The sequence below is a fragment of the Dasypus novemcinctus genome, chromosome 5 (assembly GCF_030445035.2).
Source record: "Dasypus novemcinctus isolate mDasNov1 chromosome 5, mDasNov1.1.hap2, whole genome shotgun sequence".
Taxonomy (NCBI): domain Eukaryota; kingdom Metazoa; phylum Chordata; class Mammalia; order Cingulata; family Dasypodidae; genus Dasypus; species Dasypus novemcinctus.
Genome location: NC_080677.1, coordinates 8,078,189 through 8,096,346, shown reverse-complemented (window position 1 = coordinate 8,096,346; position 18,158 = coordinate 8,078,189). Strand labels below are relative to the sequence as shown.

The 18,158-nt window shown below is 39.2% G+C and overlaps 1 protein-coding gene across 1 annotated transcript in view; it reads right to left on the bottom strand.

The window, feature by feature from the left end:
* Positions 1–1,329: 1,329 nt before the first annotated feature.
* The window catches only part of PKD1L1 (polycystin 1 like 1, transient receptor potential channel interacting), a 166,191-nt gene continuing 149,362 nt past the window's right edge, over positions 1,330–18,158 (bottom strand). Inside the window, 2 exon segments of the mRNA XM_071215041.1 lie at positions 1,330–1,477; positions 14,978–15,148. Coding sequence (XP_071071142.1) covers positions 1,424–1,477; positions 14,978–15,148 — 225 coding nt within the window. The 3' untranslated portion in view covers positions 1,330–1,423.

Below are 18,158 nucleotides of genomic sequence, written 5' to 3'. Positions count from 1 at the left end.
TGCAACAGTTCTGAAAACAGACTTTCTACTAACTTCCAAGGGGATTCTGGTTTTGAACCAGACCTACTTAGAATGAAAAGCAAGACTTTTCATTTTGGAAAGAGTTTTCCCATAGAATAAATACCATTAAAAAATGAGACCTTGCTAACAAGTTACTACGTTAGTAACCAAGTTAGGATTTTTTATCCTGTGGAGAGAATCTCAACAGTCCTTTTTTTTTTCTTTTTAAAGATTTATTTACTTATTTCTCCCCATACCCCTTATCATTATCTGCTCTCTGTGCCCATTCTCTGTCCGTTCTTCTGTGTCTGCTTGTATTCTCATTAGGCGGCTCCGGAAACCAATGCTGGGGCATTCCAGAGTGGGAGAGAGGTGATCATTCTCTTGTGCCACTCAGCTCCCTGGTCTGCTGCATTTCTTATTGTCTCTCCTCTGTGTCTCTTTTCATTGTCTCATCTTGCTGCACCAGCTTTCCACGTGGGCCAGCACTCCTGTGTGGGGTAGCACTCCTGCACAGGGCAGTACTCTGTGCAGGCCAGCACTCTACACAGGCCAGCACTCTGCGCAGGCCAGCTCACCACATGGGCCAGCTTGCCTTCACCAGGAGGCCCTGGGTATTGAGCCCTGGACCTCCTATGTGGTAGACAGGAGCCCAGTTGCTTGAGCCACGGATCTGCTTCCCTCCTCAACAGTTTTTGAAACTACATTCTTTCATAGCCATAACTCATTAAGCAACTAAGTACTGGTGTAAAGAATGTAAAAAATATACCATTGTTCCCTGTCCAGCTCCACAAATGTTTCCATTTATTATTTATTTTTAGGCAGCAAACATGGATACAAAAGTAGGAGAAACTAAACACTGCTGACAGCAGATGACTTGACAATAAGCCAGAGGGCTACAAGTTCAGTCAAGCAGGTCCTTTTACTAGAGAGAGAGATTAAATTATCAAGGTAGAACATGCGACTGCTCGGTTCTTTGCAGCCCCAGGCAGTCAATGTTTCTTTTGTCAATTTCGGTCTGGAATCTGCTGTTCCAAATGCCGGCAACTCTTTCATGGCTAGAGCAGGTGCTGAAATGCTATTTTGTAGGGAGTGAGTTGTCTGCTAATTCAGCTCTAGTGTCAGAGAGAAAGTGTTGCGCCTACAGGCAGGGCTTCAAAGTCTCTACTGCTCAGCCAGGTTCCTGCATTTTCCTTCCACCCACTTTTCCTGCTGGTGTTCTCTGGAGATACTTGGTTACTGATATATACATGTGACTCGGAGCCCAAATAACCCTGAACTTTTGAGCTTACAAGAATGACGCCCCCTGTATAGAACCTCAGATGGTGGCGGATCTTCCCCGCATGTCCCATCGAGGCTTGGCACGACGTGGGCGGTGTAGGGTCCATAGACAAAGCCACCATGAGGTGGACATCAGAGCGATTCAGGGTCCACCTGAGAGAGGATCCCGGAGGCCTCCATGCTCTGGAACTCTCACCTATAAAAGGTAATAGGGGAAATGTTATTATGGGCCAGGTTGGAGAAATGAATGGGTACGGAAAGAGTTGCAATGCACATTTCCAACTGGGTCATTCTCTTGTCTGTTAGAAAAATTGATTTTTAAATTAAATTTTAAAGTGATAGAATTTTAATAGATGTTAACTTGTAATTAGAGAACAACCTTAAACTTTTAAAAATTAAATCCTTTACTTTGAGATCATTGTAGATTCACATACAATTTTAAGAAACAATACAGAGAAATCCCATGTACCCATACTCAATAGTAATGTCCTGAAAAACTACAGTACAATATCTTAGCCAGATTGTTGACCTTGAAACCATCCAGATACAGAGCAGCTCCATCACGAAAATCCTTCCTGTGGCCCTTTTATAGCCGTGCCTGCCTACCTGCTTCCCTGCCCTTATCACCCCTGATCCCTGGCAACCATGAATCTGTTTGCCATTTGGATAATTTTGCCATTTCAAGAATGTTATATAAATGAAATCACCTTTTGGGATGGATTGCCTTTTTTGCCCTCAGTGTAATTCTCTGGAGATTCATCCAAGTTGTTCCTCTTTATTGTTGAGTAAAGTTCCATGGTGTGGCTGTACCCCAGTTTGTCTAACCATTTACCCACTGAAGGACATCTGGGCTCTTTCCAGTTTGGGGGTATTACAAATAGAGCTGCTTTCAACATTCACGTACAGTATTTGAAAGAATATAAGTCTTCATTTCTCTGGGATATTTTTTCTGTAATAACCTACTCTTGGACTATTGGGTACTATTTTTAGGGAGACACAAAAAGTACAAATTGGGCCAGCAGAGAATCACCAGATGTCACCAGGAAAGTGAGGTGATTTCAAGTCAAGGTCATACGGAAATGGTAGGGGGAGTTTTGCTGAAGATGCTTACTCTTGGGGAAAGAAGCTAAGAGGGCTGGAAAGGTAGGAGAGAAGAGTACGTCAATGACTGCCATGTCGAAACTGATTAATTTTGACTCTAGGACAAAGGACTTTTGTTGGGTACAATTTACAAGACAAATTATTGCTCGGTGTCCAGAGGAAAAGAAAAGGTTTATAATAGTTGAAGGTGCTCAAAATTAGAATAAAGGAATAGTGATGAGGAAGTATTTGAACATAAGGCTTCATTTCAGAGCACTGTTGTTGGGTCACAAGGTTTCATATTTCATTTCATAAAAGCTGTCAGACTTATTGAGAGTGACTGTTCGATTTCACATTTCCACCAGCAATGGATGTGTGACCAAGCTTCTCTGCATACTCACCAGCACTGGTGGTGCCCCTACTTTTCATTTTAGCCACTCTGGTAGGTAAGTAGTGATAGCTCATTGCAGTTGTAATTTGCATTTTTCTAATGGTTGCGGATTTTAAACATCTTTCCATGTTCTTATCATGCTTATTTGTCAACTGTACATCATCATCAGTGAAACATCTGTTCATGTCTTTTTTCCATTTTCTGATTGGATTGTTTTCTTACAATTGAATTTGAAAATTCTTTACATATATTAGATACTAGTCCCTTGTTGGATATTGATTTACAAATATATCCCTTCTGTCTGTAGATTGTCTTTTCGTCCTCTCAACAGGATGCTTTGTACAACATAAAAGCTTTTAATTTTGATGAAGTCTAATTTATCAATTTTTTCTTTTATGGATCATGTCTATTTTCTTCTACGTTTTTCTTTTCAACAGTTTTATAGTTTTATGCTTTGTCTTTAAGTCTAGGATACACTTGGAGTTAATTCTTTTGTGAGGTGTGAGATTTTGATTGAAGGTCATATTTTCGACCACCAATGTCCAATTGCTCCTATCTCATTGTCCAAAAAGACTATCCTTCTTCCACTGAATTGTTTTTTGCACCATTGTCAAAAACCTTTGGGTCTATTTCTGGGCCCTCTATTATGTTCCATTCATCTATGTGCTTATCCCTCTGCCAGTACCATGCATTTTGGTTATTGTAGCTGCATAGTAGGCCTTAATATTGGGTAAGAGTGATTCCTTCTACCTGATTACTCCTTGTCCAGATTGTTTTAACTAATCTAGAGTTCTAGTGTCTGTGCCTTATAAATTTGAGAATATGCTCGTCTGTGTCAATCAAAAAACCTTGATGAAATTTTCATAGGAATTGCATTAAACCTATAGATCTACTTGGGAAGAAATGACATCTTACCTATATTGAGCCTTCTAATTCATGAACACGGACTGTTTCTCCATTTACTTAGGTCTTCTTTCTTTTATCAGCATTTTATAATTTTCAGCAACAAGTCCTGTCCATTTTTTAAAATTTACACTTGAATAGTTCATTTTTTGGAATGATTATAAAAGGTACTGCTTTTTTCATTTCCACATGTTCATGGTTTGTATTCAGAAATGCAATTGGCATTTGTGTGTTTATCTTGTATCCTGTAACTTTTCTAAACTCACTTATTAGTTCTCAGAGGTTTATTATTACTATTATTATTATTATTACTATTATAGATTTCTTGGGATTTTCTACATAGACAATCACACCATCAGCAAATAGGGAGAGTTTTATTTCTTCCTTTCCAGTCTGAATACCTTTTGTTTCTTTGTTTAGCCTCACTGCAGGACTGTGCTGAATAAGAGATTAGAGTGATGATAAAGACATTCTTGCTTTGTTCTCAATGTTAGAAAGAAGACAATCAGTCTTTAGCCATTATGTAGGATGTTGGGGGTAGATGGTTCTCAAACAGTTGAGCTGGTATCTCTATTCATAACTTACTGTGAGTTTTTAAAATCATGAATACGTATTGGATTTTGTCAAATGCTTTTTTGGTATCAACTGATATGATCATACAATTTTTCTTCTATTGATGTGGTAGATTACATTGATTTTCACAGGTTGAACCGGCCTTGTGTACTTGGAATGAATCCCACTTGGCAATGGCATATAATTCTTGTTATACATTGTTGCATTAGATTTGCTAATATTTGAGAAATTTTGTATCTAAGTTCATTAAAAATATTGGTTTGTAGCTCCTTTTCTTATATTGTCTTTGGTTTTAATACCTCTGGCTTCATAAAAATGAGTTGGGACATGTTCTCTTCTCTTCTACAATATTAAACTTTTAAAATTAAATATGTTTCTGACTTATAAAGTAATACATGCTTTTTATAGAAATTTTTGATAATGCATAAAAGCATAAAAAGAGACACGTAATTCCACCTTTAATAGTAAGAAGCTGAGGTACAAGTTAAAATCACATTAATTTATATATTTAAATTAAATTACCCTTTTCTGAGGTCCATCTTCCAGTGAAAATTACAAGAACTCTAGGAATTCCTACACATACATATGGAACCCACCCACCCACCTCCACACACACAAATTGTGATCATATTTTGCATAAGTTTGTATTCTGCCTTCCCCACTAAACAGCATGCCATTCTCTATTCTTCAAAGCATTAGATTGATAATTCACGTGGTACTCCCTGATATGGGTACACCTGGATTTGAATTGCATCAGCAATAAACATAATTAGGAATCAATCTCTGATTGCATCTCATTATTTCCTTATGACAGATTTGCAAATGAGGAATTGCTGGGTCTATGAGCAAGAATAAATATTTTTAAGTCCTTCATACATTTTTCCAAATTTCCCTTCAGAAAGTTCAACATTTGTGTATGAATGGTCCATTCCATTTTCACTCACAACACAGCTTGTATCATCTTCTTATCTATTCAAAATGGTGCCACACTGGATTTTTCAATTAGCCTCTCTTCCATTTGTGGTAAAATTAAAACATTTTTTCATGGGTCTAATGGCTACTATTTCTATCTTTGTTATCTTTTCCAGTTGAGGCAACTGTTGTAGATTTTAAAGAGTATTTTAAATATTAAGGAAAATAACTGCTTGCTATTGAGGTTCCAAGTATTTTCTGTTTTATCTTTTTTTTTCCTTCAAATATCTCATTCATTACTTTTGGATCATGTAAAATATTTGTTTGTGTTTATGTAATTTTGCATCAACTTTTCCTGTTTATTCAATACCATTATAGTTAGAAAGTTTTGTTCCTCTTCAATACAAGGTAATTTGTATTTTTTTCTAAATTTTAAAGGTTTTCTTCTTAAATAGTGAACTCTTTGAAACAGCTGGACTTATTTTGGGTGTTTTTCTTTTTATTGAAATCTTCCTAAAGAGCAGTCACTTGCCCTGCCCTCCATGGCATGTGTATCACCTATTAAATAGGTGCCTATTGATGGACTTACTAGTTTGCTCCATGGGATGCTGTGCTCATTCTTGAAGTGCCTCAGTGTTTTCGTCATTGTGACTGAATAATACATTCATAATTTTAAAACCACTTTTACTTGACTGTTCTTGCTAACTGAAATGATAACCTGTATTTTGGCCACATGACAAATGTTCTTGACTGTTACCAAGAATCTAAATCAGGTACAAAATAATGGCTGTATTAGTAAACCAAAGCAGTGCCGATGCAAAGGGCCAGAAATGGGTTGGCTTTTATAAAGGTATATATCTGGGGTAGAAGGTTACAGTTACCAGGCCAATTCCTCTCTATCTTCTCTGTGTACTCCTTGAGTGAGTGTCCATTTACATAGCCCACCAAGGGGGCAGGGACTCAATTCTGAGTTGCCCTAATAATGTGATCAAATCAAAGCCCTAATCTTAACTTAATGAAAGACATCTCAGCTGAATCTAATACAATCAAAGGGGATCACACCCAGAGGAATAGATTAGTTTGCAACAATAATCTCTTTTTGGGGTTCATAACCTCAAACTGCCACAATAGCCTAGTAAATATAGAATGGGCAAGGAGCTACACTTTATCTTATGCCAACTGTGTGCCACTAGGATACTACTTTACTTAGTAATATGTACATATTTGGTCTTTATAGAAACCTCTTAGATAATTAGGTATCGAAACGCAAGGGCTGATTATTACTGAGATGAGCCTTTGTAAAAGTACACACACATTTTTTTTTATATATATATATAAATATATTTTTTGTACACACACATTTTATGCACAGTCCCAAGGGCAGCGACAAAGGAAATCCACATAACCCCTTATGCTGTAAATATAAAATAAATGCTACCTTATTTTCTTGAAAACAATGATGAAAACAATAAAAATTAACCAAACTTTGATCCCACAGATGCAAATCCAATATGAATCTTTGAAAAGTGCCTGGGTCATATAATTGTGGCTGCAATTCAAAACTGATGACAGCACATCTTTTTGCCTCTAAAATGCCTAAGTTTGGTACACTACTAGGGTCCCCAGTGCATTGGAGAGCAGATGGTGAGTCACAGGTCAAGTACAAGATTTATTCTGCCACCTTCTGTGGAGGGCATCAAACTCTCCCCCCCTCCACTCTGACTTAGCACCCAGGAAACCAGCCACCCATGGAAATTATTGATCGCCCCACTGCAAGGCTACGTTAACAAGTACAGACAGTTTAAAGTTCTTTACGCATACTGCCATATTCCTTTTCAGAAAGATTGTACATAATTTACATACCTAGGCACATTTAACAAGTGTATCACAACCAGATTTGACTATTAGTAGATTTTATAATTCTTGCTAGTTTGATATGCAGAGTAAATTTAAAATGGGCATTTATTTCATCATTACATATTGGGATACTTTTTTCATATGTTTATTATCTATTTGTTACCCTTTTCTGTTAAATGTCTATTGTGTCCTTTTCACATTTAAAGTTAGAAAATCCTTATTCACTGATGGGGAGAAATATCTATGATAAAATTATGAAAAGGTGGAATTAACAAGAAAGCCACACAAGAATCTAAGTAATCAGACTGAAGGAAGATGCGCAATGAACCGTGAGAACTTCCACGAGGCTGTGCCCGTAAGACTAGACCATATGGATTTCAGGGTGCGGTGCTTGGGGGACCCCAGGCTCACGCCTGCCCTGCCGTACCCTGCCCTGAGCATACAGGTCAGCAGGCCCAGGTCTTGAGAAGTTAATCTTGGAGGATAAAAGGTTCAATAAAGAATGGCTACCAAAGTTTATCAAATGGAAAGGAATCCGAGAAGAGATTTATAATTCCAGAAAAACAAAGCCTCTAGGAAGGAATGAGAAAGAAACTGAAAGGCATCATCATGCTGGCAAAATAGTGAAACTCAAGAGTTTTTACAAATCTTTTAAGCATAATGAAGTACTTTCTCCAGAAAGCAACAAGAGGGTTTGTCTGGCTGCTAATCCTAAGGAAAGCCAAATATTCACATTCTTCCTCAAAATAGCCTGTAAAGTGGCAAAGTGAAGGGAAGGAGCTTCAAAACAACAATCCCCCCCCCCTTGGTCACTCCCTGCACAGTGGGGGGCACTGCCCCACAGAGCTCACAACTTGAATCTCCCCCAAGGCAGAGGCCCTGGGGTGGCATGCCAGCCTGCTCGCCAGTGCCTCAGGCACCCCAAATGTAGTCTGTGAGCTCAAATTTTCCGCAGTTAGACAAAACCTCTCAAATTCCTTTCTGGCAGGTGGCTGCTATGGAATTGCAATTTTTAAAAATACCAAAGAGCCGCTCAGGCAGACTGTGCGCCCCGAGGTCAGGTGTTCCCAATTCGACTGGCCGAGCCTCACCCAACTATTCACAAAAACCAACCAAGAGGAAAACGTGGGGGAGACCCCCTTCTCGCACCTCTAAACTGCGCCCGCAGTCCGCGGCCTGTTCCAGCTTCTGCAAAGCGAGGGAGGCTCTGGGACTTGCCAGGACGCTCGGGCATCAGCGGCTTGGAAGGGTGCCTGCAGGTAACAGAGCTCCTCAGCCCAGCAGCAGCAGCCCACCGGCCTGAGCTTTTTTCCTGGTCCAAATTGGCAGAGCTGCGAGGCTCCACAGAGCCAAGAACCGTAAAGGAGCCGAGCTGGCAAAGGAGGGGAGGGTGGGACTGGCAACTCCACAGCATTTTGTTGCCATGAGTCACTTAAAAATACAAAGAACAGTATGATTTGGAGGAGGTTACTGATAGCTGCAGGCATCTAAGCCTTCTATTTTATAAAGATACAAATCTTAATTATTAATGGTTAAGATGAAAAAGAAAACAAGTACCCTGAAGTTAGGAAATTCAAACTGATGGCTTCCTCGGATCACCTCCTACAAAAGAGGGTCTGTTCTGGAAGTCCAGCTTTTTCGACCTAGTCAAATACCAGTTACGGTTCTAGTTCTGTCCCAGAGGAGGCCAGCTAAATTCATGCGGCAGAAACTTGAGTTCTATAGGCACAGACACGCCTGGGAGCTGGCAGAGGCAGCTCACTCCGGGCAGCACTGGATTTCTGTGATACGCATGTTTGATAAAAGCCTCAAAAAGCGAGAGCAGCCCCACAAAGAATTGTGCTCCCCCATGAGAAAAAATAAAATTGGAAACTGCATTGCTGCTTTTTCAGCACATCGTAAGCAAGGACAATGTGTCTTGAGGGTAGAGATACAATTGTAAGCCTCCATAATAACGTGAGTGAAATTATTTTCTAAGCCTTAGAATATTACTATTTATTGTGATTATTCAAGGCTTACAACAGCCCGTATTGTCATAAAACATCATTCCAGCCATATTTAAATGTAAACTTCTCTCTAGCTACAAGAATTACTAAATATATGAGCAAAATCAGTGTGCTTATAGGAATGAGAAGAGAAATAGCCCTAAAAAATTGTATTGTGGGAATTTTGACTTGACATTCTTTCCTTGTCCTTAACCTCAAAAGGAATATTTCTGATATTCTGCCATTACTAGTACTGGCTTTGACCTGAGATATATTCTTATTTTTAAAAAAGGTATCAATTTCTTTTATATCGAGCATATTTTAAAAATTAGGAATGGATATTGTGTTTTAGCAAATACTACAATGGGGAAAATGAAATTATAGTTTCCTCCCTTTTTTGGTGAAGGTCATTAATATTTTAAGTTAATATTTCCTTATATTAAAACCTTTCTCTTCCTGATTTAAAACTTATATGATCAGGGTATATTATTCTTTTAATCTTCTGCTGGATTCTATTTGCTAATATTTTGTTAAATTTTTTGGCATGAATGTCAGTACTACTGGCATGAACTTGTTTTTAAGTTTGGGATATCTTTGTCCAGTTTTGATATTAATATCACATATGGAAGACTTTCTCCTGTCTCTACGCCCTATAACAGTTTGAAGAGTATTTTGGACTTAAATATTTCTGAATAGTTTGATGTATTTCACCTGTGAAATCATAGGGGCCAGGTACTGTTGGAAGGATAGCGCTTCATCTACTGTTTAGGTTTTCTATTTCTATTAGGGTCAGTTTTGGTGTTTAAGTTGAGCATTGATAGCTGTTCTGTCCTAAATTCTTTTTTTAAGATTTGTTTTATTTATTTATTTTCCCCCACACCCTCATTGTCTGTGCTTGCTGTCTGCTCTCTGTTTCCACTTGTAATGTGCTTGTCTTTTTTTTAGGAAGCACGGGGAACTGAACCTGGGACCTCCCATGTGGGAGGGAAGTACCCAGTGGCTTGAGCCGCCTAATCTCCCCACTTGTGTCTCTCATTGTGTTTCCTTCTTGTGTCTCTTTGTTGTGTCATTTCATTGTATCATCTTGTTGCATCAGGGTGCTGCGCTAGCCCATTGTGTCAGCTCACTGTCTTGCTTGTCTTCTTTAAGAGGCACCAGTAACTGAACCCAGGATCTCCCATGTGGTAGATGGGCGCCCAATTGCTTGAGCCACATCTGCTTCCCCTAAATTTTTAATCATTTAATTTTCTGAAATTTATTTTTTCTTTCTCATTTTTTGGTATACTTATTTTACTTACTCTTTTTTACCATATTGGGCTATATATTAGTTGGTTTGTTTTGCTAAAAGAATTACCTCTTGGATTGATTACTTCATTTTTGTCATTAATTTTGTTATGCTTTTATCTTTAAAGATTCCTTTCTTCTGCTTTGCTGGTTGTATATGTGCATGTGTGTGGGGGGGTATTTCTGAGATGAAAGCATTCTTAATTTAATTTGTTGTTTGTTGTTGTTGTTAGATTTTCCTCTAAGCATTAATTTAGAAGTATATACTGTTCTTTGTTTTAATCCTATCATCCAGAAATAAGAGTGTTAATATTATGGTATAAATATAAATGTATATAGTCATCTTTCTTCTGAAAAAATTTCATTAAATCTTTTTTTTTTTGCAGATTACAAAGTTAATAAATGCTACCTTATCTTTTTTCTCTATAAATGTACTTTTCTAATTTTCTCAAAAAAAAACTGGGATTATACTATTTAACATACACTTACAATCTGCTTTTCATTTTTAACTTTTTGTGGGTACTTCAAAGCACAATTTACCTCAAACTTTAAAATGGCAATATAGAAGCAAATGGATGTGGGGAAAAAAAAGAATAACATTTCACTGGTGGCTGTTTTGCTAGTAGAACAGAGCTGTACAACGCTGTTTCTGAAATGGCAGCATGAGGAGCTCTGTGGACCCTCTCCCCAGTGAAACAACAATAACTTGTGAAAATTATAAACAAATAGGCACTTTAAAGTCTTTGGAAATTGTCCTAAGGTCTTGGCAAAGGAAGAAACATTTAAGAAAATCTAAATTTCATTAAGAATAGCAAGAGTCTGTGACACTTGCCTAGCATTATGGAAGCACAACTCTAGTCAAACCGCTGGGGTTCCATTCCCCCCAGGCATCAGTTTCTCTCCAGAAGGACAGGCTGCCAGCATTTAGCATTCTCCACAACTCTGTGTTGTAGAGACTAAATTCCAGACCTGTGTGGTCCAAAGGTTGGGCTCCCTTCTTCCATGCAGCCCCACTGCTAGGGTGTAGAATCTATACAAGGTGCACAGTGTGAGAATACTAAGGTCCAATATCCTTTGCTACATATTGTTTGTAAAGTGGAGGTATGACACCAGGATAGACACATTGAGAAGACCAGAGGCTGTTATCTCAGCCAAGTTCTCTACTCAAAAAGAAAGGGTGCCACTCTGAGAGAAGCAGGTCACTGTCCTTGCCCCCAGCTCCAGAAGAGTGGTACAGAGAATTTGCCTGGGGGTAGGGGTCAGCTCTAAGAACAAAGCTCTACCCAAGTGGATTGACTTTATTTGGAACAGAGTAAGGGGAAAGTGAAGGATGCTCTAGAAACCAATGGAGATCTTGATGGTGAGCAGTTAAGAGGAGGATGGTAGCTCCATGAGAAAGAAAAGCTAAACTTGGACCAGCTAGTTTAACAGACAAGACTAGTGAAAGAGATGGATAAGAAGATCCCTCCAGCAACCAGAACAAACCTCAACTGGCCTAAACACTACCCTGAAAAGGGAACTGAGTTCAATTTGATAAGGCTGTGGCACAAGTTTCAGGCCATTGTTGAAAGCAATAGGACAATCAGCTGGAAATTAGTGAAGACTAAAACCTGGGTGTGAAACCAATAGAGGCAAACGGGTTAACACAGATTTTAGGGGAAAACAGCCAAAGAGAGCCCTGTTAAAATCACTCTCATCACAGAGTGACTGTGGACATGCCCAAGACTGCATTATCACAGCAGTGATGTCAGGGAAATACAAGTCACTAAAATGTCCAGCCAAGTCACTAATAAATAAACAAGTACACAACTATGATAACAAGTCCAGGAAAATGGAGAAATCAATATAAAGAATTGCTATAAGTTATTGTCTAAAGTGTCCAATTTTCAACAAAAATTAGACTAACAAAGGAAGAGTGAAATGTGACCAATACACAGGAGAAAATCAAGCAACAGAAATGGCCTTTTGGAGGGTCCATAATTTAGACTTAGCAGACAAAGACCTCAAGGCATTTATTACAAATATGATAAAAGAAAACCATGTTTAAAGAAGCAAAGGAAGGTATAATAACAATGTCTTATCAAATAGAGAATATCAATAAAAAAATAGAAATTATAAAAAGAGCCAAATGGAAAATCTAGAGATGAGAAGTACAATAACTGAAATGAAAAAATCACAAGAGGGTCTCAATAGTATGTTTGAACTGGCATGAGAAAGAATCAGCAAATGTGAAGATAGATTTTAGGGATTATGTAATTTCAAGAATAAGGAGAAAGAAGAATTAAGGAAAATGAAGAGAACCTCAAAGAAATGTGGGATATCATTAAGCACATCAACATATGCATAATGAGAATACCAAAGAAGAGGAGAGAGAGAAAAGAGCAGAGAAAATATATGAAGAAATAATGGTCAAAAATATTACATATTTGATGAGAAAACAATCTATACATCTAAGAAGCTCAATCAGCTCTAAGTAGGATAAACACAGTGATCCACACCCAGGCATATCATAGTAAAATATTAAACATCAAAGACAAAGCAGAAGGATTGAAAGTGGCAGAGGAAAATAGACTCATCACATACAAGAAAACCCCAATAATAATGTAGGGAATCCAGTGGTGAAAGATGAACTGTGGCTAACAGAATAAATATGAGAACATTCATTCACAAACTATAATACTAATACAGGGTGTTAATAATCAGGGGGGTTGGGGGAAAATGTAGGATATCGGCTATAGTTAGAAGTAATATTTTGATGATGCTCTTTCATAATCTGTGAAAAATAATCCACAACAATGCAAGGTGTTGTTGGTGAGGTGAAATATGGAATCCCTGCATGATGATACACAGGCTTGTTTTATAAGTGCACAACTTTTACTATACACTTATTGTTTATATATGTGCATGTATGAATGATATACCTCAATAAAATTTTATTTAAAAAAGATTAGTAACTGACTTTTCCTCTGAAACAATAGAGGCCAGAAAGTAGTGAGATTCTGACCTGTGAATATGACTGGTTTTAATAGTTTGAATCCATTTTTTTCTCTCTAGGACATAGATCCCCTTTAAATATAGAGAGCTATATCTTTATTTCAGGAAAGTTTTCTTGAATTATACCTTAAAATTTTTTTCATTCAAATTTCTGGGCTTTTGGGGGTGGATGAGACTAAGTAATACATACTTTTTTTTGGCTTATGCATATTCTTCTTTGTCTAATTCTCATACATATTAATTTTCCTAAAAGCCACTGTAATTTTGTTCATTTTCATCCCATTTTGCTTAGATTTCTTAAACAGGTCTCCATACAAGCTTCACAGTGCTTACTTTGCTGTGAACTTCTAGTATGACCTTAATTTATGACATTTTCCCCCATTTTTCCCCTCAACTCTACCAATTTATTTCTTTTTAATTGTACTTTTTTGAAGACACATAGATCACCAAAAATGTTACATTAAAACATATAAGAGGTTCCCATATGCCCCTCACTCCATCCCACCCACTCCTCCCACCTCAACAAACTCTTTCATCATTGTGGCACATTCATTGCATTTGGTGAATACATTTTGGAGCACAACTGTACCGCATGGATCATAGTTTACATTATAGTGTTAACTACCAATTTATTTTTTATCTTTTTATTTCATCTTTGAACATTTCATCTTTACTTTGTACTCTTTTTTTCAAAGAAGGAGGTTTTTTTTGTTAATTGTGTGGAAAACATCTTGGTTACAATTTTGCCTGCCTATAGCAATTGTTTTTAAAGGTGTGATCACCATCCCCTTCTCGTTTGATCATTTTTAGCTTCTCTTTTTTTCCTGCAGCATCTTTGCATAAATCCAATAATGATTTGCTTTTATTATTACTACTCATCTATGCATGAGGATAGGTCTTCTCCAGGCAGTTGCTAATTAGGGTCAGAAAGAGTCTGAGGGAATGAGCTTGAGTAGTAGGTACCTCAAATTCTCACCTGTGTTCTGGGGATACTCTCAATGCTCCTTTGATCTCTGGATTTGACTGCTTTTGGCCAGCAGAGTTCCTTGAGTCTCAGGAAAGTTACTAGAATATGTTTATCTTTGGAACAATCTCATTGTTTTTCGATGGGTGGCTATCTCACAATATGTAGATTGATAATAATTTCCTTAGCTAGCAAGTCATGTGGCTCTAGGTCTACAAGCCAACAATATTTCCTCTTCTAGGCTGCCATACCAACAAACCACTTCTTACAAAGATGGGTTTTTTCTCTCCTTCAATCCTATGTTCCCTAAAACTCAGTGGTGGTAGTCAGGATTCGGGGAGCCTGTGTTAGACTTTCTTTGCTCTGTTATGTTTTGTCCCAAACCAAGATCTTTGGTCGGTCCTCTGGGAATGCAGGCTAACTTGGCAAAATCTGTACACTGCTGGAAGAGGTGGAGTCCTTTCTTCCTTTGATCTAATTTTCATTGTACCTGGCAGTCATTCTTGGGATTATTGGTTATGGCTCTCAGTCTCTGTTGAACTTAGTTTAATCAGAAATAAGGATGCAGATACATATTTATACCATCATATTAAATTAGAGTTTATTCTTCATGATTAAACAGTTCTTCTGGCCAGAATACATCTCATCACCAGTATTAACATCAGAAGATATTTATGCAAATAGGCCTCATGATTGGGAAGGACAACTATTTCAAGCCTCTAATAAAACTTAAGTAATTTTGCATGTACTTACCCCAGTGGCTTGGTAATCAGAAATACCCACTGAAGAACTGTCTTCTCTCCTTGCTTCCATGGTACTATAGGGTAGTTGTTCTAGAAGGGAGAGTTGTAGGCTGTCAGACAAAACATTAATCTTCAACAGCAGCTCATCTAACAGATTTGAAAATTCTTCCAAGTAATAATTCTGAAGGGAAAAAAATTAGATTAGTAAGCACATTCAAGACCCTAATTTTCCTTCTTCCCTCACTATCTGAAGCATTTAGTGGTACGCATTTTATTTTTTTTTATTTTATTTACTTTGTAATAATATTACATTAAAAAAATATATATATGAGGTCCCATTGAACCCTACCTCCCCCACCCCATCTCTCCCCCCCCTCAGCAACACTCCCTCCCATCATCATGACACAGCCATTGCATTTGGCAAGTATATCTCTGGGCACCCCCGCACCCCATGGTCAACGGTTCACACCATGGCCCACACTCTCCCCCATTCCATCCAGTGGGCCCTGTGAGGATTTACAATGTCCGGTGATTGCCCCTGAAGCACCATCCAGGGCAGCTCCATGTCCCAAAGACGCCTCCACCTCTCATCTCTTCCTGCCTTTCCCCATACCCATCAGCCATCATGTCCACTTTTCTCAATCCAATGCCACCTTTTCTATGTGGACATTGGATTGGTTGTGTCCATTGCACCTCTATGTCAAGAGGAGGCTCAGATTCCACCTGGATGCTGGATACAATCCTCCCACTTTCAGTTGTAATCACTCTAGGCTCCATGTTGTGGTGGTTGTCCTTCTTCAACTCCATCTTAGCTGAGTGTGGTGAGCCCAATAAGTCAGATTGTAGGTGCTGGAGTCTGTTGAGGCTCAGGACCTGGCTATCACATTATCAGTCCAGAGATTCAAATCCCCTAAATATATCTTAAACCCCGACACTAACTGCACCTCCAGCACATTAGCATGAAAGTCTTATGAAGAGAGATCCCATCTGAGTCCAGATTCGTCACACATAAACACCAGTTCCAAAGAGGGGCCATCTGACCTGGTAGTTAACCCCATCGGCCATGACCATAACTCCCATGGGTCTCTTTAGCCCTCGAAGGAACCGATATCTGGGGGTTATATCTGCTTTATCTGTCTCTCTGACTCTGCTCAGTTGTGCATAAGGGCAATCCTTCTGACAGCCTCCAGACTCTTTTTTAGAGACTCGCAGCCATATAAACTCATTTCTCCTTTCCATTTCCCCCTTACATTAGGTCAAACAGCATTTTAAAGTCATGTTATTTTATGTAGACAGGGATATTCCGCTGATCCACGTTGAACCTTCCGTATGAGGTCATTTTCCAGTTGCATCATCAGTTGGTAGTTGATAGTGGTCCCTCGGTGCCAGGGAGACTCATCCCCGGGTGTCATGTCCCGCGCTGGGGGGAAGGCATTGCATTTACATGCTGAGTTTGGCTTCGAGACTGGCCACATTTGAGTAACATGAAGGCTGACAGGAGGAAATTCCCAGGCACAATGCTGCTCTAGGCCTTGTTCTTATTTTAGGCTTATCAGCTCACAAGCATAGACATTAGCATCAGGGGCTCACTGTTGAACCCTCACTCCCTCCCGGTCCCCGCCGCTGCACCAGGGAGACTGTCGCTGCTCCCCTAGGGACCACGACAGAGCACCACTGGCCAGGAACCCAGTACCCCCCCTGCTGTGGTTTTTAATTGTTGCCACTATGAGTGTATCCAAACATTGCCATGCACCCTGGACATATGTTCTGTACAGCTCCCTGTCAGCCATATATCCCCTGTCAATGGTATCCCATACCAGTATTCCTCCATTGCCTTTGTTGAACCACTCTGTGGTCCAGAACTCCCTGAAATTTGAAGCCCAATATAATGTCAGGGTCCCTTACTAGGAAATGGCATATAGCTATGGGTTTAAAGGTTATATAAAGAATACATGTTGACTTGGAAAAAATTCTACATCCTATCTTTCCCCCCCCCTAATTATTGAGCTTTTCTTCACAGGAGCCCTAGACCACATCAATGCATATATATAGTATATAGCACTTCCATACATCCACCACAAAACCTTTCCCCTCCACAGCGATACTCTTACACCCTATTCACATCATATTTACTTAACGTAATGTACAGAGTCTGAGACAATAGCTTTCAAACAAGGTGACATTTGTGCTTACATTGTGGTGCATACTTTAGGATACACAGTTTTTTACATTCTTAGTTATCCTATGTTTTACATTATGGTTTACATTATCAGTCTGTCATCTCCTATATGTTATGCTGTAATATTACATGTTTTATATCCATCCTTGTGTACTCTCACGAAACTCCTCTCTTACCCTCCATTTACCTTGGTTACACACATTTAACGTCCATTTTCCCTTCCACCTTGGTGCCCACGGTGACAGCCAGCCTCCGTTTCCCGAGGAGCCACTTCCAGATATAGATGGAATAGTGTTCAGGGTCTAACTTGCTCAACTGCCCCAATGCCCTGGGAGCCACCCTTTCTCTCGAGGGATACAGTTCCCTCTATTTGATGGCATTAGTCCTCCCCAGGATGTGGGTCCACCCCCACTCTCACTACTTGGGTTTCTACCCCATGGTGTCACCCACTCTGGCAGAATGAGCATTTAGACATTCCCCAGGAGCCTGTCCTGCATCAGACCCTCCCCTCCGAGCATTCTAAACAGGTAACCCTCTTTATTATATTTTGATATGATTTTCTCGGCATTTTACTCTCCACCAACACCTGACCCTCTCCTGTGTTCGTATGCTACCCCTCCCTCCCCCCACTTTTGGGCAATGTTACCCATCCACCCATCCCCAGCCTCCCTCAAACCCGCAAAGCCCCAACCAAAGGCAACCCCTGCCCCCCTTTTATCTCTTCTTTGTGTTCATACTTACCACCATCTCGTCTTAAGTTCCACCCCTGTAGACATCGGCTCACATCCTTCCTCCACCCTCCGATTTCCTGTAAGCCTATCATTCAGTCTCTTGCTATCTAGGGCAGCTTGGTTATTTCAAATCATTGAGGTCATGTAGTATTTGTCCTTTAATGTCTGGGTTGCTTCACTCAACATAAGGTTCTCAAGATTCATCCATGTTATCACATGTGTTTGTAGTGTGTTCTTACAGCTGAGTAGTATTCCATTGTGTGTATATACCACATTTTATT